The sequence below is a fragment of the Amblyomma americanum genome, chromosome 10, assembly GCF_052857255.1.
Source record: "Amblyomma americanum isolate KBUSLIRL-KWMA chromosome 10, ASM5285725v1, whole genome shotgun sequence".
NCBI lineage: Eukaryota > Metazoa > Arthropoda > Arachnida > Ixodida > Ixodidae > Amblyomma > Amblyomma americanum.
The window spans coordinates 120,331,459-120,356,612 of NC_135506.1; the positions used below are offsets into that span (position 1 = coordinate 120,331,459).

The 25,154-nt window shown below is 44.9% G+C and overlaps 1 protein-coding gene and 1 pseudogene across 4 annotated transcripts in view; both read right to left on the reverse strand.

Annotated features, from left to right (window-relative positions):
• Positions 1-10,822: 10,822 nt before the first annotated feature.
• Positions 10,823-19,991, reverse strand: LOC144107300 (uncharacterized; annotated as a pseudogene).
• The window catches only part of LOC144107015 (ninjurin-2-like), a 68,116-nt gene continuing 53,784 nt past the window's right edge, over positions 10,823-25,154 (reverse strand). For all 4 annotated transcript variants that reach the window (XM_077639996.1, XM_077639997.1, XM_077639995.1 and 1 more), the window contains 2 exons: positions 22,757-22,900; positions 10,823-11,253 (listed from right to left, as the gene is read on the reverse strand). In XM_077639996.1, coding sequence (XP_077496122.1) covers positions 11,155-11,253; positions 22,757-22,900 — 243 coding nt within the window. In that variant the 3' untranslated portion in view covers positions 10,823-11,154. The remainder of the gene's footprint in view (positions 11,254-22,756; positions 22,901-25,154) is intronic.

A 25,154-nucleotide genomic window follows, 5' to 3' on the forward strand; every position in this document is an offset into this window, starting at 1 on the left:
CACCCACGTAGATAGCCTTAAGTCCGAATTATCATGGTTTACAGGCTGCCTCTACCGAATTCAACACTTAATTCCATCTTGGTTGAAGCTGACATTATATTATTCTTTGTTCTACTCTAGAATAAGCTATAGTATACTAGTTTGAGGCACAACTGACTCAAATTACAACAAAATTCATTACTTTGCAGAAGAAAGTGCTACGCATATGCGAAACTTACTATGAGGATAAACGGAAACTAAGAACTCACCCACTTTTTAGTAAGTACAATATTCTGAGGGCAGACCAGGTATACTACTTCAAGCTGTTACAATGGATACATAAGAACAGACTGCATAACGTACCTACGGAGAGTGTAAGCCCGTACGACATCAGAGATCCGAAAATCAGAATGCCAATAGTTAGAACAAACTATGGCCGCCAAGCACTACCCTTTCAGGTTACGAAAATGCTCAATAGAAGAGACATTCCCGTTAATTACAATAAACCGTTCCCTGCCTTCAAAAAGGATTGTAAGAGAGCTCTTTTGTTCAGTGATGTTGTCTACTCTTCTCACTAATATCTTTTCCGTGGAAGTGTAGTGTATAGATGTTTTGTCTCTTTTGCAATTAATCATGTTCCCTTTGCCATCTCTCATTTTCTTACTTGCGATGCCTGTACTGTTCGTATATGTGCGGATATTTGTTCATGGACGTATTTTCTTTCTGTGCTTGAAGGGAAAGAGGAAAGGGGAAAAATGAGGAAAAATCTCTGATTTAGTGCATTATGTTGCATATGTATCATGACTCTTATCATTTTTATGTTGTACCCATTCCACATTTATTGTGCAATTTTCTCTTTGAGTGCCATTTCCTTTTACAGATGTAATTCAGTGTATGCGTTTGTGTTTTGACCAATGATATTGTTTGTGTGCCGCCCAGCCGCACTGTTATATGTATGTATATATATATATATATATATATATATATATATATATATATAAATTTTTTGCCTCCCTGTCATGCCCAGGGGGCTGAGGCCTCGTCAGGCGATACAATTAAGCCTTTATTCTCAGCCCTCTCTTAGGCAAATGTCTGAGAAAAAAGTAAAGAAAGAAAGGTATGTCGGAATTGTGCCAAAGTACAATTCTATTGTGTTAAGGGAGCAGCCGCGGTGGCTGAGTGGTTATGGCGTTCGGCTGCTGACCCGAAAGACGCGGGTTCGATCCCGGCCCCGGTGGTTGAATTTCTATGGAGGTGAAATTCTAGAGGCCCGTATACTGCGAGATGTCAGTCCACGTTAAAGAACCCTAGGTGGTCGAAATTTGCGGAGCCCTTCACTACGCGTCCCTCATAGCCTGAGTCGCTTTTGGAACATTAAACACCCATAAACCAAACCATTGCGACAAGCTGCAGACCTATCTTTTTTATGTCTAAATTATGGAAAATGCAAATGAGGCTTTGGGAATATTTTTCATGTCCTTTGTACAGCCGCCATTCTAGTGTACTCTCTAGTATAGAAGCTACTTTGTCATTACGGCATAATAGGGCTGAGCCTGGCCCGGCGTCGGTAAGCGGTGATCGGCTCGTGCAAGGCCAATGTCAATCCCCAACCACGGCCCGAGCTGGTTTGCCAAGCTCGGGCCATGGACGGCCTGGTTGGCAGCCGGAGACGGCCCATCGATGTGCCATGCAAGCTTTTTTCATTGGGTAGGTGGTCGAAATTATTCCGGAGCCCTTTACTATACGGCACCTCTTTCTTCTTTCACTCCCTCCTTTATTTCTTCCCTTACGGCGCCGTTCAGGTGTCCGCCGAGATGTGAGACAGATGCTGCGCCATTTCCTTTCCCCCAAAACCAAGTTAACTTAGGGGACTTTTTTTCACATATATCTTGTGGTTTGCAATTTGTTTCGAAGAAAACTATCGAGATTCTTACTTAACTGTGTCGCAGTCTTTTGTTTCAACAAATTTGCCCTATATAACAGACAAAATTTTTAACGACAAATAAAAGATGTTTTGGGGATCTCGATTAGTGCCCGTATGTGAGTTATGCCCCAAAAAACACCAAACCTCCTGAGAATCTCTAAAAATACTCTATCGGGACATTTGGAATCTTCCAAACAGGTGCTCAATTTTCCAGATCACATCCAAAAAACGTCTCCACAACTAGCTGTGTCTAAAAAGTTGTGCGTCCCGGAGAAAGCCCCAAAAGTTTAATGCTCGATTTCTCGGCTCTGGCTCAATAAAATTATTTCTCCTTCAAGCAGCCTTCAGGCATCTAAGCGCGCATATGTGCAATATTTTAGGCACATTCTTACCTTACAGGTGGTGTAATACATCTGTCCACTAGTGTGAATGCATGCTGGCTTGGCCGTCCTGGACTTACCAGTTTACCCGAAATGTGCTAGAATTTTACACACAAAGGAAACATGAATTCAAAAAGTCGCCCGATCCCGCTCATATAACAGGAAATAGCAGCGCAATACAGATGTCATTTCAGTTTATTAGATTTGTTCTTTTGCATTTAAATGAATACAAATAGCAGACGCTAATGTATGCACTATTCAGTACACAATGTACGTAGCACTACGGCACCACGCAGCAGATAATAATGGCCACTTATTTCTCTAGCTCTGAGAAATCAAAAAAATTAAGCAAGAAAAACATGCTAAAGGCTGAAAGTTGATGCGCCTTAAGCAAGCATTCTAAGGGCTACAAAGCATTTATGCAGACGCAGAACCAAACGCATGTAAAGAGAAACTTGGTTGCCAAAAGAAAAGAGACGGGCGTGCACTACAGATACACGGTTTCAGGTCACGGATTTTCTGCAGGTTGAAACCTCCCTCTCGCTTTGCCTCTCGCACGAGCCTCGGAGTAAGCTTCAGCGACGTGTTATCAAAAGAGAAAAAAAAAACAATAATTTTAATTCTACTAGGCGAAATTAAAAAAAAATGAGCATAAACCAACTTACCTAGACGACGTTGTTAACGGAAACATAGGGATGAAATAAAAGGCTGCAACAGCTGCAACTATGAATTCAACGCAGCCTTCTGTTCTGCGCCTTCTCGAAGCACAGCGAACGCTCAAACATACGTGTTGCATTCTTGTTGCACCCGTTTTATTTTCTTGTTACTAAGTGTAGAGTAAGACTGCTTGAATCCGCGCGGGAAGGGGGGGGGGGGTACGTCTTGAGATAGGATCCGTGGCGCGCCGCACACATGATACAGCAGACCGCGCGTGCGGCACAATACGGCCTGGGAGTCGAGATCGAGGTGATAAAGGCACAAGTAATTCGGTGGGGGGGGGGGGGGGTGTCACTAGCAACGCGAACACAACACAAACTATATGGTTGCGACAGGACGGCAATGTAAGTAAAGCAGGTTAATCCATGAGCACTCGCAACGGTGGGCCTCCGAAGATCTCTCCCGCCTATGACTGCAGTGGACGGCCACGCTGCCATCAACAACACGCCGCAGTCGTCGGAGGCGCTGGGGAATGCAGATTGCGTGCTAGGAGTCGCCCATTGCCTTGAACTCCGCCGCCGCGAACGCCGCCTGGAACCAACGTTACTAGAGCCTGGAACAGCGGCGTCATAGAGTAGGGCCGTGAAGCTGCGCAAAGGACTTGCTATGCGCCGGCGCTGCATCAGTCCCAAAATGAATTATGTGGGCATGCCGAGGTGCGCGGGAAAGCTGCCGTGAGGCCATTACTGCACCTGTACTAGACAGCGGCGCAGCAAGAACTGCTGATAGTTGGAGGTGCCTGCAGGGACCGCCGCACCCTGTTGAAGTTGGAAACACTATAGAAGACGGGCACGTTGGTGACCGCCGCTGGAAAGCGGCGCGATGAAAAGGCAGATTGCCTTCGCCTGCCTACAGCATGGAACCGATCGCCCACGTGCACGAGAAACGCATGCGCCGAGATGCGGGGTTAACTGCTTCCTTCGGCTGTTCGGGCGAAACTGTTTGACCTCTCAAAACGGTGAGTTCAAGAGCAAAACCTTTCCCCGCAGCTTGTGGCGCGGGGGAGAGTGAAAAGAGAGCGAGGGATTGATTTTTTATTTTTGTCGAAAAGCGTCCGGGGCCCGAAACGTTGTACCCAGTTACCTTTCTGGGACCACAATGCTACGATTCGTTTTTGTTTCTGCTTAACACCCTCGAAAAAATGTTTCTAGACCCTTTTGCTTAGGTACTGCCCTTTTGCTTGTGCTTCTATGTCCTGCCTCTACGGTCTGAAAATGTTTGATAAATGTAGTGGGACTGGGACATTCCATCGTTTCTGGGTGCATATGGGGAGGTACGTTGCTTGCCGGGACATGTGCACGTACGCGCATATATACAGGCATCTTACGCGAAGATGAGACAGAATTAAAAAAAGACATTTTAGTTACGGAGATATGGCTTCTGAGGCATTCTAATACCAGTGTTAGCGGACATCAGAAAACGGTTTGTGTTGTTTATGGGGTTTAACATCCCAAAGCGACTAAGGCTATGAGGGACGCCGTATTGAAGGGCTCCGGAAATTTTGACCACCTGGAGGTATTTAACGTGCACTGACATCGCACAGTACACGGGCCTCTAGAATTTCGCCTCCATCGAAATTCGACCACCGCGGACCGGATCGAACTATTGTCTTTCGGGTCAGCAGCCGAGCGCCATAACCAACCACACTGAGCCACCGCGGCCATCAAACGGATGAACAACATTGTTTCTTAACCTGGGTAATTAATTTCTAACAGTTACCTCAGTCAGGCGCCGGGTTGCCTCTGCATAGCCGAAACCATAAAACTTTATTTTGAATTTCAAAAACGCGACTACTCCATAGGAGTGAGGCTCTGCGAATTTTGGCTGTTTTGCATAGATTTCAAATATGGCGCGCTTCAGCGTCCAATAGTGCACGTGAACTTCACTTTTGCCTAGAGTAGTGGCGAGCACCTCAGCGCCGGTGGGCGGTATATTTTTCATCCTTTTGTACAAAAGGTTCGTTCTTTGGGGACGAACTACATTGCCACAACCATTACTCCTTTTTAAGACTAACGGTGGAAAGATCAACTGTTTGTCTTGCTGCAGTTGCTCATGAAACACCAACTGTTAGCCTTCGTGCATGCTCCGCAGGGAGGAACTGTTTATCCCAAGGGGTAAACTGTGTGACCTGCAGTTGCTCCTTCAAGGGACCCAGAAAGGGGGTCTCAATAAAGGTGCGATATGACTGGGATGTTAAAAGACGACGGTTCATAATTTTCCCCCAACAAGAATTATTATATTGCGTTTTGTGGAAGCTGAGTTATATGCAGACAAAATTTGGACTTCTGCGTCTTCGCACCTTTCCCTCTCCTCTCGCACGCCAAAACGGCGGCGCTTTTCCGCCGGCCCCGCTCACTCGGCCCCTTCCTTACGTCCGCAGGCTGCGGCGCGCGCGTAGTGGCCGCGGTCTGAAAGAATTTGGCGCTGTGAACCAATGATAACCCCCGTATGGTGACGTAATTTGCTAGACGTGACATCGTCTGCCAGGATTTCGTGCGAAAGCCCGGCACCGCGCGTCGCCGCGAGGTGCTAAAGCGGGAGTCTTTAAAAATGTATTGTAAATTTCCCGCTCGCTTTTGAGGTCTCGTACGCGGCATGGACGCTCGGTGGCCTGTACTCTACATATTGCAAGCATTTTAATGCCAAGCTCGAACACCCCTTTCTGTGGCCCCTTCGAGACTATCAGTTAGCCTCAAATGCTCCTCAAAGGACGAACTGTTTATTCCAAGGGATAAATTGTGTCCAGCAGTTGCTCCTTCAGAGACTAACAGTTAGCCTCAACATTTGCTCCTCCAAGGACTAACTGTTTATTCCAAGGCGTAAACTGTGTGTCCAGCAGTTGCTCCTTCAGAGACTTAACAGTTCGCCTCAACATATGTTCCTCCAATGACTAACTGTTTATACCAAGGGATAAACTCTGTCCTGCAGTTGCTCCTTCAGAGACTAACAGTTAGCCTCAACATATGCTCCTCCAAGGACGAACTGTTTATTCCTAGGGATAAATTGTGTCCAGCAGTTGCTCCTTCAGAGCATAGCCTCCTCTATATTTCCCGTGCCTGGTCAAAGACTCCTGAAGCGCCGTCTGACTCCGCCATGTTTCTCCGCGGGGCGGCGCTGCCAGCCCTGGATGGACGGACGTGCGCGTAGTTGCGGCCGGCTCCATGCAGGGGCTTCTGCGGCCGCAGATTAAACGTGGGCTTTGCCTACTTAGAGAAGGATCAACTCGTCTTAAGCCAATACCAATTCACGGCTAAAACAAAGAGGACCGCTCTTTTATATCATCTGGAAAATAAACGCCAGTTCATTGTGAGTCAGGAGCGCCGAGCGCCTCGACACCAAACTTTTTCTTGTGTGTTTTCTTCTTTCAAATTTTTGCAATGGTTCTCTCGAAGTCAACCTTGTTCATATGCCTCGCAGTGTTCTGCCCTGTTCATTAACAGGGAAAGGAGCGCGACCGCATAACACTCCTGGCTGACTCTGAGGGAACATGCATTGTGTTCACTGCCCCGAGAAATCAACGCATAACAATCACCGCCACTACAAAAAATGCGTCACTCTGCCTTATGCCTAAATGCCAGCGGAACCATCTCCCGAATCCTGAGAAAAGGGGGTCTCCAGGTTGCGCCCAAGTCTACAAGCACTGCTGCGCTTGCTTACCAGGTGTTCCCAAAATCGACCACGGAGAAAAAGAGCCCAAGGCCTTATCTACAAAATTCCTTGCGCCGACTGCGACGCAAGCTGCATCAGCGAAATCAAAAATATATAAAAGAAAAAAATTCAGCAACAAATAAAACGACGTGGACAACTATGCGAGAAAGCGCAGTCCTCTAACTCAACATTCCTAAGACACACAATCAACTTCGACGAAACTAGCATACTCGGAACCGGAACAAGTTAGCAAACACGCGCTTCCTGGAATCCTGGCACGTTCAAACGACCCCGAACAACATCAACAGCACAAAGGGAACCTCCCCGCTGTATACGTGTATACTAACAAGGACTGCGCTCTGCAGCTTCCCAGTGAACGTCACCGTAGTCCTACAACGGGACTCACAGCTTTAACGATGTTCCAGGGTATCCAGTGTTGCGCAATTGCTCCTCAGGTTGCATCACGTGCCGCCAAGGGAGAGAGCGGCTTAACCCAAGAAGGGGCGCTCTCTCTGCAACTCGCCTACAGTACCTGACGAAGAGACCGAGTAGGTTATTTTGTAACGTCGTGGTTGGCGACTTTCTTAGTTGGCATTTTTTCAACCTAAATTAATATGTGCTATGGCTCATTGCTGTGTGTCGGGATGTAAGTCTGACGCAAAGCGGAAGACCGAAGGTATTTCCTTCCACGAGATTCCAAGCGACAACGAACTAAGAGCACAGTGGTTAAAAGTTACCCCTAGAGAGGACTGGGTGCCGAATACCACATCTCGGTATTCGGTCGTCTGCAGGAAGCATTTCCTTTCAAGCGACTACAAGGAAGAATGCAAAACCCGGAAGCTGAAAAGAGGTGCGACTCGAAGCGTTTTTCTGGACTATCCGCAATATACGCAGCCACCTGCGAAGAGACCGCGCAGCGATGCTGCTGTGCGAAAACGAGAAGCGTCCATTCCGTGCCCCGCGGCCCTGGTTCGTGCTGCTTCCAAGCTGATAGATGCAAGTAGCCTTTGTCACAACGTCGAGGGTCGGTGTCCACCACCAACTACGTCGTATCCTGCACTTGAAAGCTCCGCAAACATGGATGACTCAATCAGTAACAATGAGCACGTGGTCGAGCCGGAAGCCTCAACACCGAGAACTGCAAAAAACAAGGCGACACAGGCTGACATCCGCAGTTATATTTCTGTTGTCGAACGCCAGAAGTGGCGACGAAAAGAGCGGAACTTGAAAACCCGAATAGAGCAACTGAAACAAACAGTGGACAAGTACAAGGAGGAACTAAATTAAGGCAACTGAAAGAGGACTGTCATCTTGCTGCTTTTGCCGGTGTCGTCAAAGCAGCGAGTGAAAAGCACTTACCCAAGCAGCACAAGCAATTGGCCCAACATTCGAAGTGTATTGACAAAGCTGGCCCTACAAAGGACCAGGATGGGACCATCCTGTTGCAATATTGGGCCGATGACCTGTGCTGCTTGGGTAGGTGCAAGCCTTCTGGTCGACCAAGTCAAAAACTTTTCAAAAATCAGGCCAACCTAGTCCGAGCTTGTTGTGCGTCATTGCATAATTTTAAGGAACCTGTCAGCACGGGCATACGAGCACGTTCGCAAAGAAGGTCTCCTAAAACTGCCATGCAGCTCTACTTTGCAAAGATTCCTCGGAGGCAATTCAGGCGAGGTAGGCTTCACATCCCTTGTTAAGCAACGCCTTGTGGCGGAGGTAACGGGCCTAAAAGCCGAGCAGGCCAAGGTGTGCTCGTTATTAGTTGATGAGATGCGAATTCAGCAGAGGCTTCAATATAACAAGCAGAGAGATTCATTTGTGGGGGAAGTAGACCTGGGGAACAGTACGGAAGACAGAGCCAGTAGTGATCGTACATGTTTTAGCCAACTCCCGAGTTTTGTGCTAGTAGGACTTTCGGTGCGCATCCGGATACCTGTGGGGTATTTCTTCGAGAAACTGCACTGGCCAGAAGCTGTTTTCCCTGATAAAGTACGTCCTAAAAGAAGGGGAAAGAATTCGCTTTAAGATTGTACGGATTGTGGCCGATAATCACAAAATCAACGTTCTTGCTTTTCAACTGCTGTGTAATGGAAATTTCACGCACGTACTGCATACAGCACTTTCAAGATCCGACACGAAAGTTGTTTCTGGCATTCGACCAATGTCACATAATTAAGAACGGGAGATACCAATTCCTTGCCCGTGACCTCGGTAAGGACGGCGAGGTTTCCTCCTCCCACCTCAAAGCCCTCTACAAGGTGCAACAAGGAAGCAAACCTGTTCGTTTTTAACGCGTAAGCACGTCTTTCCGTCAAGCATCCAAAATGAATGTTTCAAGGGCTGTCCAGGTCCTCTCACATCCGGTCATTGCTGCGCTCAAACTCCTCGAGGAACAAGCAGGACACACGTGTGACATGAGCTTTGCAGCTGTGGGTCCAACCGTCATGTTTATGGACACGATGCACGCTGGTTTATTCTAATGGATGTGTTCAAGAAAAAATTGATTGCAGCAACTGCAATGCTCTTCTTACGCGACCAGCCTCGTCTGCGCCCAATGATAGTTTGATCCGTCATCAGGACAAAGGAAGTCTCCTTCATCCGTCAACGCAGTTTGTGTATGTTTTGTACGCCCTCAAGAACTACGTCGAGGTGTTGCTCAACAAAAGAAGGTTCTTATCAAAACCCATGAAAGCGGCAGTCAACAATGCAGTTGATGCTCTTGCAGAACATGGAGCACTGAAATGTGAGCTTGCTTGCAATGAACACGACAGCCAGCTTCTGAAACTAATCTGCACAAAGTTTTTCCGGCCTGTTTTTACAAACTATGCGTTATCAGTGGCTGACAAGAACGACGTAGTGAAGCTGCTCACATCAAAGCCTCTATCTAGAAAGATGTTAAAGTTATGAAAACTTTTTTGTGCATGTATGTTTTATTCTAACTCCGCCAGTAAAAATTTTTCCATTCAATCACCGCTCACAAAAATGCTTCTTTAATGTTCCTGCTTATATATTGCATCAGATACGACTTTTGCTGAGAATGCTTGTTTTTTACAAAGAAGCACACTAATAAATACCGTCGATAAATAATAATAATGATAATTGGTTTTTTTGGGGAAAGGAAATGGCACAGTATCTGTCTCATATATCGTTGGACACCTGAACTGCGCCGTATGGGAAGGGATAAGGGAGGGAGTGAAAGAAGAAAGGAAGAAATAGGTGCCGTAGTGGAGGGCTCCGGATTAATTTCGACCACCTGGGGATCTTTAACGTGCACTGACATCGCACAGCCGTCGATAAAAGTGAAAACAGGAATTCTCGGTACTGCAGTAACGTTCGGTATGTATGCGCGGCCGCCGCCTTCATAATTTCCTTGATGAGCAGCTTTTATTGAAGTACATGCGCACATGGCTCAACAGAAATAACTCAGCACTTTAACTATCGTGCCTGCATATCACTCTTACTAAAAGGAGAGGAGTATACACAGTAGCAGAATTGCGCGCCGCGCTTTACCCTGCTTGCTACTCCTGCCGCGTCGTCTTCTGCTCCATGCAGGGATGCGCGCGCCACTCGTCGGCAGCTTCGCGTACTAGCGCGAACTGTGTCTAACAACGGCGTTCCCCGCGGTTGAGCGGGCACGAAAAAATAGAGGAGGCTATGTTCAGAGACTAACAGTCAGCCTCAACATATGCTCCTCCAAGGACGAACTGTTTATTCCAAGGGATAAATTGTGTCCAGCAGTTGCTCCTTCAGAGACTAACAGTTAGCCTCAACATTTGCTCCTCCAAGGACTGTTTATCCCAAGGGATAAACTGTGCGCCCAACAGTTGCTCCTTCAGAGACTGACAGTCAGCCTCTACATATGCTCCTCCAAGGACTAACTGTTTATACCAAAGGATAAACTATGTCCTGCAGTTGCTCCTCCAAGGAATAACTTACTCTGGAGAGATAAATGGTTTGGCCTTACCAGTGCTTCCAAGAGGTTTGACAGGTTTTCCTGCAGGGCAGGAATAGGGCATGCACTAGGCTGTGCTCAGCATTTTTTTATCTGTGGTTGCATACAGCTTCATGGCTTTCGCATGACATGCGACATTTCGGATGTACTCATCCAGTAATAGAAAAGAAGAATTTGAAATTCTTTTATTATTTGAAACCAAAAAAACATTCATTTAAAGAATGCCTTGGCCACGGTTTATTTATTTATTCAGCATACCCCTAAAGGCTCTCCTTTGAGCGTATTACATAGGGGGAGGGGGACGTCAATGTAAAACATGTCAAAGAACAGCATTAACGCGCAAGGGAACAATAAACAGGCTAGGTATAACATAGAAAAAATAATTAAGCACCAGAGAATAATTAAAAAGCCTCAGTGGTGTTGGCTTAACACCACTGGCCACACCAAGAAGTGACAACCAAAGACTCAATGTTTTCTGGACTTTTGGCACGAACATTATATCGAAAGACCAGTAAAGGCACTGCAGTGCGCTGAGGGCATCAGCGAGAGTGTTTTCAGTAATGCTTACTTCTAAGCACACAAAATTTTGTAGCTTCCAGAACATGTTCTCCCTCGTGCATAACTGCAGGGTAGCAAGCTGTGGCAGCTGTGTCCTGCGGTAAGATAATTTTCCCCATTAGTCAGTACACTTTAAGAACAATCATTTCATCAAAAAAGAATACTTTGCAGCCTAGTATTAAAGCCATGTTAAAAAATTATGCACTGATGCTAGTTTATGTCAAGTGTTTTGCAAGCCTTTCTGCAGGCGAATGCAGATCCTACATTTCACTTTGACAAAGCATGTCACACACACTAATGCACTGACTCTGTGCATTGTTGGAGAGCTTGCCGAACTTCAAACACATAGAGCTGTTTCATGCGCACTGTTGCATATCATACCAGACTAAAATGTGGCCGCTGTGCCTTGGTCTTAAATTTGTAGCCCCAAAACTATTGCTGCACCTTAGCCGCTTGCACCTGGGCGTGTGACAGAACACACCTGTTTTGTGTTGTTTCCGCCTGCCTGTGCTATATTTATTTCCTATCTTGTTGAAACTACAGTTTGATACAACTAAGAATGCGGCAGTGACTGCTCCTCAGAAAAGGCCCCCAGCAATGGCTTTAACTGGCTCTCATTACATCGGTGTTAGTCCCCTATTGTAAATCGCAGGTGAATGGCAGGTGCATCTGTGAAATGGAATTAACCCCAACATCATGACAATCGGCTGACATCAGTGGAACTTCCTTTGAGGTGATTTGCCGCTGCATTCTTGAGTTGTATCTGACTAAAGCCGAATTCTTTGATTTATGATTTGATTTATGGGTGTTTAACGTCCCAAAACGACTGAGGATATGAGGGACGCCATAGTGAAGGGCTCCGGAAATTTAGACCACCTGGGGTTCTTTAACGTGCACTGACATCGCACAGTACACGGGCCTCTAGAATTTCGCCTCCATCGAAATTCGACCGCCGCGGCCGGGATCGAACCCGTGTCTTTCGGGTCAGCAGCCGAGCACCATAACCACTCAGCCACCGCGGCGGCCGAATTCTTTGAATCAAGTTAATGTGGTATATCGGGTGTGCCAGCTAACTTGAGCCAAGGGTTAAAAAAATTACTTGAGACAGGCGAGTGAAACCAGTTGCATATTGGTGACAGCCATCTTGCACACCACAGGCAACTTTTGTTATGCAATTAATTAATAGTTTAATTATATAAATTAATAAATATTGATTTTAGACAACAAATTGCATTTGAAGAGTTGTCGAGCACTTCCAGAAATCCCCACTCCATCATTTACGATAAGGAAACCCTCACGGGTGTCTTTTTTTCCCAGCTCCAAAGAAAGCCTGCGAAATACAAAAATAAACCACGTTACTAGTGCATTCGCACACCACGGTCGTGCTGCTCTCAAGCATGGTTTGAACAAACAAAATCACCTGCAGCCTTGACTCGACGGCCCCGCACCAGTGGCAGGCCGATATGTTGGCGGCGGCAATTCTCACAGTAACGTGTGCGAACTGGCCTTGTTACCCCTTTTTCATGAGGGCGGTCGTGAAGCAGAAAATGTAAGAGCTGAAGCTCTTACATTCTCGGGGATAACCCCACGACCGCCACACAAAAGTCCTGTGTCGGGAATAGCAGCAGTGCTTCTGTGTTAGCAACCATTGGACAGGTCTGCGTGCACTTTCATGAATAATAAGCAAGAAAAAGACATGCGGTCTTAGTCACTTCACAACCTGTGACAATTTGTCGGACCATTTTTTAATAAACAGAGGTGTTTGCTGATGGCAGAAAGCAGTTCACTGGGTCCAGATTACTCCCTTCAAGACGCTGCTCATTATTTCAATTTTAAAAAATATTAATGCACCTAAGTAACGTATTCTAATTTCAAGAAAGCAATATTAAAATATGAAACATCAACGGTTAACTTTTTGAACGCATGCACAAATTTCCCACAAAATTTCACTACCGTTGTAAATTGTGACATAAAAGTACCAGGATTACGAAATAAATGCACAACGGATCGTGGAATCAGTTATTGTTTTGAAAACGAACATGCTAAAAGAAGAAATATATTTGTGGCAAAATGCAATGGATGAAAATTGTGGAGGTTGTGGTGCTAAGCCCACTGTTTTGAAATACTGTTAAAACTGTGTTCATTAGCCGGAAAAAGAAAGCATCACATTTACAGCATAAAGAGTGCTCAGTTCACAAAAACAAAGGAATTACTGCAAGGCATCGCGCATTCTCAGAATAAGCTTCAATGATGCTGTATACGAAGTTGAGTTCATAGCTCTGTAAGGGGTTAATATCAGGTAAGAGAGCGCCCAGATAATCAATTTTAGTCAGCTGCTTTTGGCTGTTTTTTAAATAATTTCTGCATTCCATGCCTCCTGGTCATGTAATGCCAGGTGACCATAAATTGAATCAGCTTTTTTTTTAACTCTGCATCAGTTAGTTATATTGATTTTAATGGCTCAAAAGCAACTGAGGCTATGATGCGCCAAATACACGGTTAGAGCTTTTGTTAAAGGTTACGCCTTTTATATCTAAAGTTTTTTTAGAACTTTGGCTTCTCTGAGAAACTTAAAAATGCTTGAAAAATCAACCAGTGCTTGATCTCCCAAAAGTAACATGGGGTGTAGTGGGATGTATTCATTGTAGAATGTTGTGAAATATTTTTTCCTCAATTGTTCCAGTATTGTGCATACAATTAAAATGTGGTTTAGCGTGAGTTCATCGCCACACATTTCGCAGAGAGGTTTGTCTATTTTGTCAGTAAGAAGTTGTGTGTAAGGTGTGTGCCCAATGCGTAGTCGACACAAAATAACTTCTGTAAAACGCTCCTGATGTTTACATGATCTCCATTGTCCCAAAACGGGTTTTATAGAATGTAGTTTGTTGTTTGCCTGTTCGTCCCATGCAATCTGCCACTTATTTCTGAGTTTACTGTGCAGTAATTTAGAAAAATGCCTCTGTGGTATGCTAACTTGTTTTATATGACCAATTCGAGCTTGTGCTGCGCAAGCATCTGCTCTCTCATTACCAAAAATTCCAACATGGCTAGGGACCCAGCAGAATATAATGTTATGTTTTTGCTTTGTGATTTTAACTATGTTATGTATAATTTTTCCTATTATGGGTTCTGCAGCATTTGTGGAGTGCAGCGCTTTGAGCATACTCAGTGAATCGGTGTAAATGAGGCTATTTTTTATGTTTTCTTTTACTATTTCTTCTACGGCTACGAGGATGGCATAACACACCGCAGTAAATACCGATGTATACTGTGGCAATCGTATCATTTTTCGTTTTTTCCTTGAATTACTGAACTTCCGACATGACTTTCTGTTTTTGAGCAATCAGTGTAAAATTCAGTGTAGGTGTCATATTTTTCTTGTAGTGCAAAGAACTCTTGCAGTATGTGCTCGTGTGGCATTTCCTCTTTGTTTACGTATGTCAGTGTGAAGTCACACACCGAAGGGAGGCTGTACCATGGTGGCAGATATTCATGTCTTTGTACAATATTCGGTAGGGCGTCCAGCACTGCTAACTCTTTACATTTATCTTCAAAGCGCATTATTAGCGGCCTGATAAAATGTGGTTTATTACTGAATAATCTTCTAGATGGGCACTTGGTAACAATGGGATAGCAGAGATGTTTAGGAAGAGAACGGGTTTTTAGGATGAACGTGCATGTAAGTGTGACTTCTATCCTCTAGTGTGGGCTCATTAGCTTCAACATAAAGACTATTTACCGCGGATGTTCTATATGCTCCAGTTGAAAGGCGCAAACCAAGATTATGAATAGGGTCCAGTCGTTTTAAGTAGGATGCTCTTGCCGAACCATATACCATGCACCCGTAGTCCAGCTTGGAGCGCACCAAAGAGCGATATATTTGCAATAGACATGCTCTATCGGACCCCCACCGTTTTCGTGAGAGTACCTTTAATACATTGAGGGCTTGTGATGCTTTCTTTCTGAGGTTGTTAATGTGCGGTAGAAATGTAAGTTTCTTGTCAAAAGTGATGCCTAAAAATTTATGTTCTTGTTTGATTGGCAGTGTGGTTTGATTCAAGCACAGGTTGGGATCGACCTGCAGGCCTCGTCGTAATGAGAACAGAACTGCAACTGTTTTCTGAGAAGAGAACTTGAATCCATTTTTCCCTGCCCAAGCAGCCAGTTTATTTAGTGTGATTTGTATTTGTCTCTCGCAGGACAGTAGGCTGGAAGAAGTGCATGCTATGTGTAAGTCATCTACATAAACTGAATACATTACGGACTTCGGTATTACTTTGGCTAAAGAATTAATTTTTACTATGAAGAGTGTCGTACTTAAAATGCATCCCTGGGGTACGCCATTCTCTTGGGTGAATTGCATTGAGAGAGTTGCTCCTAGACGGACTCTGAATGTGCGGTTAGTCAGGAAGTCGTTCAAGCAGTTCAGCATCCTGCCGCGGATCCCTAGCTCTGCTAGGTCATGGAGGATGCCGAACTTCCACGCGGTATCATAGGCCTTCTCCAAATCGAAGACCCCGATACAGTGCTGTTTGTGGATGAATGCCTCCCCGATGGTGTTTTCTAGGCGGACAAGGTGATCAGTGGTCGAGCATGCTTTCTTAAATCCACATTGACGTACATCTAAGAGTCGACGAGATTCAAGTGTGAAGGTCAGTCTAATGCTTATTATGCTTTCGAAAGATTTAGCAATGCAGCTGGTCAGGGCTATCGGTCTGTAATTGTTAGGACTTGTTGGTGGTTTTCCGGGTTTCAGAAAAGGTACTATTATTGCTTTCTTCCATTCCTCAGGTATATTCCCAGTTGTCCATATTTTGTTAAAGAATTTCAACAATGCCTGCACGGCAGCCTCAGGGAGATGGGCAAGCATAGTGTAATGCACATTATCTGGGCCTGGTGGTGTCTTTTTACCAGAAGATAATACCCTAATCAATTCCTCGAGTGTGATGGGTTGATTGTAGTCCTCGTGCATACCTGCTGCAAATGGAAGTTTTTGTTTTTCTGCTATTGATTTGTACTTCTGGAACGTGTTTGTGTAATTGGACGAATTGGAAACTTCAGCAAAATGCTCGCCCAGTATGTTGGCCTGTTCTAATGATGTTTTTGTCCCGAGTGTAGTCAATAGGGGAAGTGTGAAAGGGGTATGGTCACTACTGAATCTACGAACCTTTTCCCACATTTTTTTAAGGTTTTTGAGCTGTTTATTTAGGATACATATTTCTGCCACGAGGATTTCTCGGCATTTCTTCGAACGAATCGCGCTCTGGCCTTGGCCCTCTTAAAGGCAATCAAGTTCTCCGCTGTGGGATACCGACGCAAAGAGCCCCAAGCTTTATTTTTTTTTTTTGCCAATGTGCATTCTTGTGTCCACAATACTTTCTGTTTTTGTGTACAAGACCTGTTGTTTGTGGTATGGCTAATGTAGCGGCCGATATTATGCATGTAGTAAACTTTTCATTAATTTCGTCTATGCTGATATATTCATAAAATTCTTTTTCTAGCGTGGCACTTGCTGTAAAAAGTGACCAGTCGGCGAGGTAAAGTTCCCAGCGCCGTGGTCTTGTGGGGATGACTGGAGTAGACAATGAGAGTCTGATGATAGTAGGTAGGTGATCACTTTCCAGAGGGTCATTTAAAACATCCCATTTAAAATCTATAAAAAGCGAAGGTGATGTGAAAGCTAAATCGAGGAAGCTCTTTTTCGCCGAGCTTGGGCAACAATAAGTGGCTGTTCCTGTATTTAAAAGATAGATATTATTTGAGAGGATAAAATCTTCGATTATTTGTCCCCTTGAATCACATCGTTCGCTTCCCCAAAATGGGGAGTGAGCATTAAAATCGCCAACTACCAGATATGTTTCCGGCAGTTGATCAATCAGGCTTTATAAATCTTCGATTGTTAATGTGATGTGCGGCGGAAGATATACAGAACATACTGTTATTGGTTTGTAGGTAACGACGCTAACTGCAACTGCCTCAAGTTTTGTGTTAAGTTTGACTTCTTGAGCAGGGACGCCGCTTTGGACAATTTCGACGCCTCCCGAGAGTCGGTTTACCTTCTCGCGATCGCGTCTAAAAGTTTTATAATGTTTCAGGACATGCACATGTTGTGGACCAAGATTGGTCTCCTGAAGACATAAAACTATGGGTAACATTGACCCTAAAATATGTGTTATGTTACTGTAATTCCGCATAAGCCCTCTGCAATTCCATTGATTTAAAAAAAGCCATGTTTATGCTTTTAAAAGGATATGAAAGGGGACTTATTTATGTAGTGGGCCCGTTATGAGGGGTCTGTCTTTTTTTCGCTCAAGAGAGCGGTTCCGCCGCTGTAATGGAGGCGGAGTGGGTGTTGAATCCGTCACCTCAACAGAGGTACCGGAGGACCGCGCAGCCGCGGTTGTGTTAGTTTCAGGTTTCTCCCGATGGGGGGAGGTCCTGCGGGATGCCGACCCATGGACCGGCGGTCCCTGCTGTGATGGTGGCAGAGCAGCCTTCGCTGTCGCTGCCTGGGGTGTGGAGGGCCCTGCCATCGGCTCGGTGGAAGTGGCCTCGGCAGGTGCCGGAGTGCTTTGTGGTGCTAAGCCCCTGCGCACCACATCAGCGAAGTTTGGTTTTGCTGTGAAAGAGAATGTGTTGGTAAGCGCAAAACGCCTCCTTGCCTCTTTAAATGAAATGTTTTCTTTGGTCTTTACGGTGATGATTTCTTTTTCTTTTTTCCAAAACGGGCACGCCCTGGAGTATGCAGCGTGGTCTCCTTCGCAGTTTGCGCAGCGCAGTGCTGCGTCACATTCCTCAGAATGGTGGTCCTTCGAGGCGCATTTCGCGCAGGTTTTGCGGCCGCGGCAGGTCTGTGAGCCGTGGCCAAACTTTTGACAGTTGAAGCACCGGCGGGGATTGGGTATATAATGTCTGACATTGACTTTCAGATATCCAACTTCGATCGTTTCAGGCAAAGTGCTGGTGTTAAATGTGAGCACCATGTGTTAAGTGTCTATTTCTTTATTGTCCTTGCGGATTTTGATTCGGTGAACGTCAATCACATTCTGGTCGGTGAGCCCTTGAAGCATTTCGGCTTCTGTTAAATGGATGAAGTCACTTTCTGAGATAATGCCTCGGACTGTGTTAAGGGATCGGTGGGGATCGAGTCACGGAGACAGGGATGTCCCCTATGAAAGCAATGCTTGACAGTTTTGAGCACTGGATGCTCTCACGCAATTCAAAAAGTAGGTCGCCGCTGGCCATTTTTGATAACTTGTAACCAGGGCCCAAAGCATCTGTTAAACATTTGGACACAAGAAATGGTGATATTATTCGGGCTTGCTTTTGTTCGCATTGACTGCGAATAACATGAAACTTTGAAAATGCTTGTTTCTTTTTAGAGAAAAAATCTTCTGCTTCGTTCCGCCCTCTCTTGAGAGAGCGATCTGGTTTTGAAAGGGGGGGGGAGCAATAAAAAAATGTAGTTATTCGGTCATGGTGCCAGCCACCCACCACGGAGTCCAACGAGGGGACGGGACAGGAACTTGAAAGCAAGTCCTGCCCACGCCAGCTGTACACCTGAACTATAACCAAATATGACGCAACTCAGGGTAGTTGGTCACACAAGGTTAACCCTCGCCGTCAGGAAAAAAGAAAAACCAGGAAGTGAGTAGGAGATAGGAGAGTTGTGAGAAAGAGATAGGAAAGTGAAAGACGGAGGGGAGGACAAGAAAAGGCGACTGCCGATTTCCCCCGGTCGGGTCAGGCCGGAGGTGCCGTCTACAGGAAGCTGGGGCCAAAGTGGTGTGTTGCCTCCGGCGAGGGGCCTTAAAGGTCCAAACGCTCGGCATCGGCTCAACCACCAGGATCCCCTTTTCCCCGGACACGGCGATGCCACGCACGGAGAAGCGCGGGTGCTCGGGTCCGTGGTGATGCACGGTTCACCATCATCCTCCTGCGGGGATGTCCCCGCAGAAAACCCCGACTTGCAGCTTCAGGACAGTGTCATAGCAAGTAATGACAATATAAGGTTGAAAACTCCACTTCTATACTTATTTCAAATTGCGATGCGACAAACACTAAAACGTTTAATTGACTAAGACGCATGGAGCCAAGTCCTAAAGAGCTTGAAGAGCTTCCTTTGATCTGTTACCAAATCAGTGGCTAATAAATGCAAATAAATCATTTTGGCACTATTTGGCACTATGCACAGTGCTTTGACCTTTCAGCTTATTTTTGTTACCTTTTTGTTCAAGCTCTTAAGAGGATCCGAGTCTCTCTTCAACAGTTCGAACCATTTCTGCAAGGTGCCGTTTTTCCTAGCAACTTTCAGCGTGTTTTCTGAAATGCATGAGAGCTCGCTTTTAAGCTTCTCACGCAGTGAGATGTTCGTGATCAGACAGAATTCCATGTGAACCAGAAAAACGGGACAGAGGGAAACATCATGCGTGTATGTTTTTCTTAAACGCTGATTTAGCACACAAAGGAAATGAACAAGGTTTGAAGGGAAGCCTCAGCATGGTAGCCGTCAATAAATGTTCAAAGGAAGCGTCAGGGTGCAAACTAGTGTTTTGACAAAAGGACTTGTCTTCGCAGTTAGTTGAAAATGCCAAGCTAATGCCACAAGTCAGCATATTCGCAAGTAATTAAAAAAACATGCAAAGCAGCTTGAACGCCCCTAAGCAGGCAGTGTTGAGAAGGTAGTGAGCTCTTTTGTTCAGCTGTCGGCCTTTTTAAGATGAAGCAGCATATGTATTTGCATGAACCACACGATAGTACTCAGGATTTACTATGTTAAAACATTGCCATTCGCTTTCAATAAAACAAAGTGTTGCTTTTCACCGTAAACCATGTCGTTACATTGCTAACTTGCCAGTTAGGTGGCACTATTCCCCTTTCCAAAAAAGATGCTCTGCCACTACTTTTATGCTTACAAAGTACTGTGGTGCGTCAGGGATGATAGCTATGAATCTTTCGAGACTATGTCGCGCAACTGCGACACTGACAGTCCAGCTCTGATATTGTGTATGTTACACACATTAAACCATACTATACGTGGTTGAGTCGTCACGCACTTCAGTTGTGACTCTGCTCCTTTTTCTACCTCTCTTTGCTTTCTCTTTGACCTTCAACTTGATTGTGAAGTCATTGGCATCACAGCAATGCTGTTCTTTTTTCGATGGGGGGAATAGCATTGCCACGTGGTGCACAGGTAAATTGGAAGATGATGTAGTGCTTGCTCTATCTCGTATCCTCTTGCCTGGCTGCTAGTAATAGAACAACCTACCAAATGCGTGAAAATGTCGTTCACGAAGACAGCCTAGTTTCAATGGTATCTCGTCAAGTTTTGTCTCTGATCTCTAAGCACCTTCAGGTACCAGAGCAACGTTTGATGTTGTGCACTACTTGGGCCTACCGCGCAGTAGCAACATGGACGAGACGAGAAAAAATTAGCAGAGTTTTAACTATTGCTGAATCTGGTTAAAGAGCGAAAGCTGTGGTGTATCGGGCAAGTAGACGCGGCTTGGCGTCTGTAACGTTGAGTGCGTTCCGCACGCTGAATGGGCAGCGCGCCCACCCTGCCACTCTGGCAGGTGGCAGTTAATGGTTGATCGAGAGAGGTTGGTCACCTAATGATGCTGCGGCCTATTCTACCGCCCTCTATTGACAAATTGAAAGGTTAAGTGGTGCAACACCATGGTGGACCACATATGGTAAGCCCTATAGCCACACGGCGAAATCGGCTTTATCAATGTAGAGAAGCTTTCACTTCAAAAGGGTGTAAACACACCACCGCATTTGTCGGCGTCCTTTTCTCGTCTCGTCCATGCTACTACTGCATTGTAGTCCCAAGTGTACAGAACCAACTAGCCAGCCACTATGCTTTATGCACAATGCAGTTCTGCAACACCTTTAGTTTTTTTATAGGATAACTAAGGTTATTTCCACCTAATGCATCTGTTTTATTATAATTTTCAAAAGAGATTCCATACGCTGCAAAATACGTCATTGACGTATGAAAGCAACTGTGACAGACCAAGTATAATAGACATGGCAATGTGAGCAAAGAATAGTTCCGCATGTCCCATCACATTCTCTTGAAAAACCTATCAAAAGCAAGATGTGCTTGCACTGCAAGACACAAAGCAGCTTCTCGCTATTAACCGGATCAGTCATAAAACAATCTCAGGCACCCAGTGGCTATATATGACCTTAATACATAGCTGGCATATCTCATCACCTATGTTCAAATTTGGAGCGCAGCAGCCATTTCACACTTGACTTGAATACGCTAATATTCCTTAAATAGGAACAGATGTTGATGGTAAGCAATATGTTATGTCTTTTTATTTGAAACATCCCTGGATGCTCCTGTTCCATTCAGCTTTTAGTCAAATGTTTGGAGGGGGGGAAGTATTTTTGTAATAAGGGAGCGATTGCTCATTAGCATCTACCCAATTGTAGTCATATACAAAGGAAAGCTATACAGCTACAAATGAAAGCTAGACAGCTTTCTCAGACACTTCGCAGTTGAAGAAAAATTCGTCCCGGTTTGGGGTTCAAACGTGGGACTACTGCGTATCAGGGGCAGTCGCTCTACCAACTGAGCTAACCAGGACGGTCAGCAGATCAGCAGGTAGGGAGATGGCTGATTGATCAACAACTCCACTCCCCATTTGAGCTGTTGATCAATTCGCTGTCGCCCTACCGTCTGACCTGCGGGACACTGTGGTTAGCTCAGTTGGTTCAGAAACTACCCAGGATAGGTAGTGCCCCGAGGCTTGAACCTTGGACCAGGAAGAATTTTTCTTCATCTACAAAGTTCCCGAGAAAGTTTTCCTTTGGAGCCAAATGGCTGCTTTTGGGTGGATGTTATTGATAAATACTTGTTATTACAATCGGTTTTTAGCTCTGGCCGGTGTCAGAAGGAAAATATTTCTTGCACACATCTTTGTTAACTGCCTTTTTTTACATATTGAATGCACCAGTTTATTGCATTGTTCTGCTCCCTTTTTACAGCCGCATGCTGTCTCCTTGTCCATTTTTATATCTATTCAGCATGCCTAGCAAAACAGCACCCTTTATTCCTGCCTGTAGTTCAGGTTAGCCATTTTGCTCACAGCAACACAAGACACATAAGCACCATCTACAGACCAGTAACGGCTAAAATAAAATTGGCAGCCCATGGACATCATCTATGGGAAGTGCTATCAAAGTAACTTGTGATGTTAACTTTTCAGGCGTAGCTTTGAGACAACATGCTAGGTGGGCAAGGGAGCAAATAAGCCTATAAGTGCAAAATAATAGCAATGGATCAGCATTTACCATCTCGCTCATGGCAAGGCGCGGGCATTTACCGAATGTCTCCATAATGGGTGGAGCGCTATTAGCGATCCACTTTCGGCGGTCTTGAAATGTCCTCACCATGCAGTCGGAAATCGAGTAAAATCTGGCTTTGGTCTGGCCAGCTCTCTCTTCATTGCCTCAATGTGGCTGGCAATAGAATCTTCGTCTTCGCCATCATTAAGATTACAAAACTAAACAAATTAAGACATAAAATACATCACAAGAGGTAAAATTCACATCCATTACTTAAACTGAATTGCCAATACATACGGCAGAAGAACGTGAAGCCCTGTGAATGGTAGGAGTGTTGGGTGCCGTTCTCCGCTTCTTTGGAGCATTACTTTTTCCAGATGCCAGCCTGAGTTTCATCCTCTCAAACTTCGCTTTGAAACGAAGACCTTGACGCCATGAGTCCTGAAAATTGCCTCATTGTCATATTGTCCAAGCATCATATCTTAGGTTTTATAGACGAAGGCACGTATGGGATACACAAGTGTAAATACATATATGCCAGGAAACTTGAAAAGAAAGCTGTTATGGCAATAAAATTGTGATTGTTGTTTATTTTAGATAGCAATTCACATCAGAGTGCACTGATTGTGGTAGGCATTTGTTGGATGCATCTGATCTTTGCAAATAAGTGTACCAATCAAGATCGATTGTGTTCCTATTTATAAAAGCACAGCATAAACAACTGATGGTTGCTTACATATCCTCTCTCAGTAGCTAGCGTCTGCCAAAATGGGGAATTTTGCAACAAGTGCCTTGGCCACCTCTTCACAAATCTTCCCAGGGTCGCTAATGCAAAATGAAAAAAAAAGAACCCATATTCACACACACAAAGCAGCAATAAAAAAGTTGTACAGCCACATTTTGCAAAATCTGAAAGTGGTCCTTTAGTAAGATGTCACCTGTAATCTCAAATTATTTACCATAGGCAACATCTGTGCATGGTTATTAACAATTCTACACTTTACTCATAGAAATTCAACATATATGCCAAGTACAGTAGTGCACCCTTTACTACTGCCTGTATTAAAATGAACTACTCAAATTACAGACAGCTCTTCTGGAAAGCAATGTTTTTCAGTGTATTTACCCCTCATTAACAAGAAAACTTGCTGTTTAGGAAACAGACAGGGTGAAAATATACATAGCCCACTATACATGCCCGTGAAATTTTGTTGTACTTGTATGAAAAGCAATGGAAGCAAGATATTGATTTCCCGAACCAGGCATTTGCTTTCTTGAAGACAGAGTGCCGGATACAGCTGTCAAATTCATTGTGAAAGCTCAAATTCCGTAGTGAGGACCATATTTTTTGTGCCTCCATGCTGTACAGTCCAAACCAGTTGGCTAATGCGTCTTTCGCATTCTGCAAAATACTGAGTAAATACCTATGAACAAAGCTCTCTTAGAAGCTCCAACTAGTTTGATATGTTCCGCATTATCAGCTGTTTAGGTTCAGATATGTTCTAGAGGATCATGAGGTATGAACAGGTGTAATAAGAAGCACTCTATTGGTCGTTCAAAGTTGGCTCCACAAGAAGCTTGAAAATAATGGCATAATGCACTTCCATTTGCCGAAATTCTGTCGAAATTTTCCCTCACTGCATGCAGCTATGCTTACGCTGACCCTTAGAATAATTAAAAGGAGACTGAGGACAAACTGAAGTTAGCCTGCATCAATAGATTACCACATTCTAAAGAAAAAAAGCACTACTTGCACTGAAAACAGCTAGAAAAGGCCAAAAATAAAATATGTACAGGTGTGGCCATCACTGCGGAGTTAAGTAAATTGTGTGGCATTGACAGTTTTTTTTCTTCAGCACAAATGCCCACGGCTAGGTTATACCACTATTAACCCCTAAGCACTAATCAAAGTCTTTTCAGGTGTAGGTGATATAAGTTTGGATCGAGTGGTCGCAAAATTTGAAATGTAACTTTCACAACGATACATGCATCTTTTGCTGCCAGACAAACATCAGAATATCCAGAAAGAGCTGTAAAATCAATTTTTACTAAGAACAAAAATTTGATAGCGCTGTCCTCAGTGTCCCTTAGGGCTTTTCTGAATATAGATATTTTTTTCTGCTTCACTCGTTATATTGTAAGACTTGCTTTATGAGTAGTCTTAACGAAGTGTACACAATAGCGAGGCACGACTACATCGGTATCAGAACGCTGCCTTCACGTCTGTGCAGTTTTTTGGTAATTTGTGCTATAATCAGGGAGGCGCCGCTCCCTTTTTGCCACGGCGATGGAAAAGGAGGCTGCTTTGCCTCTATTGGAACCCGGTGGGTCGGCAGCAGCCGCCCAGAGGAAGCGCCTGCACCGCCAGAGTGACTCGAGCAGCCAGTGCACTGTTGTGTACTCGGTGCCAAGTGAAGACTCCTCGTCCTCGGCCGACGACGGTTGCATACCGGTTGTTGGCAAGAAGGCCAAGCGCAGACTGCGTCGACAAGCCGAATCGTCCTCATCGAGCACGTCAACGGTGTCCTCATCAAGAACGCCAACGATCATCACGGCGCGAAGTTCCTCAGCGCATACAGCCTTGTTTGTGCCGTTGAACTCAACGGACAACTTGAACCTACTGAACAGGCAAGCCTTCTCTATTTATCTGGAGAGCCTTGTACCGGGAGGCATAAAAGATGTCAGAATCAACCCG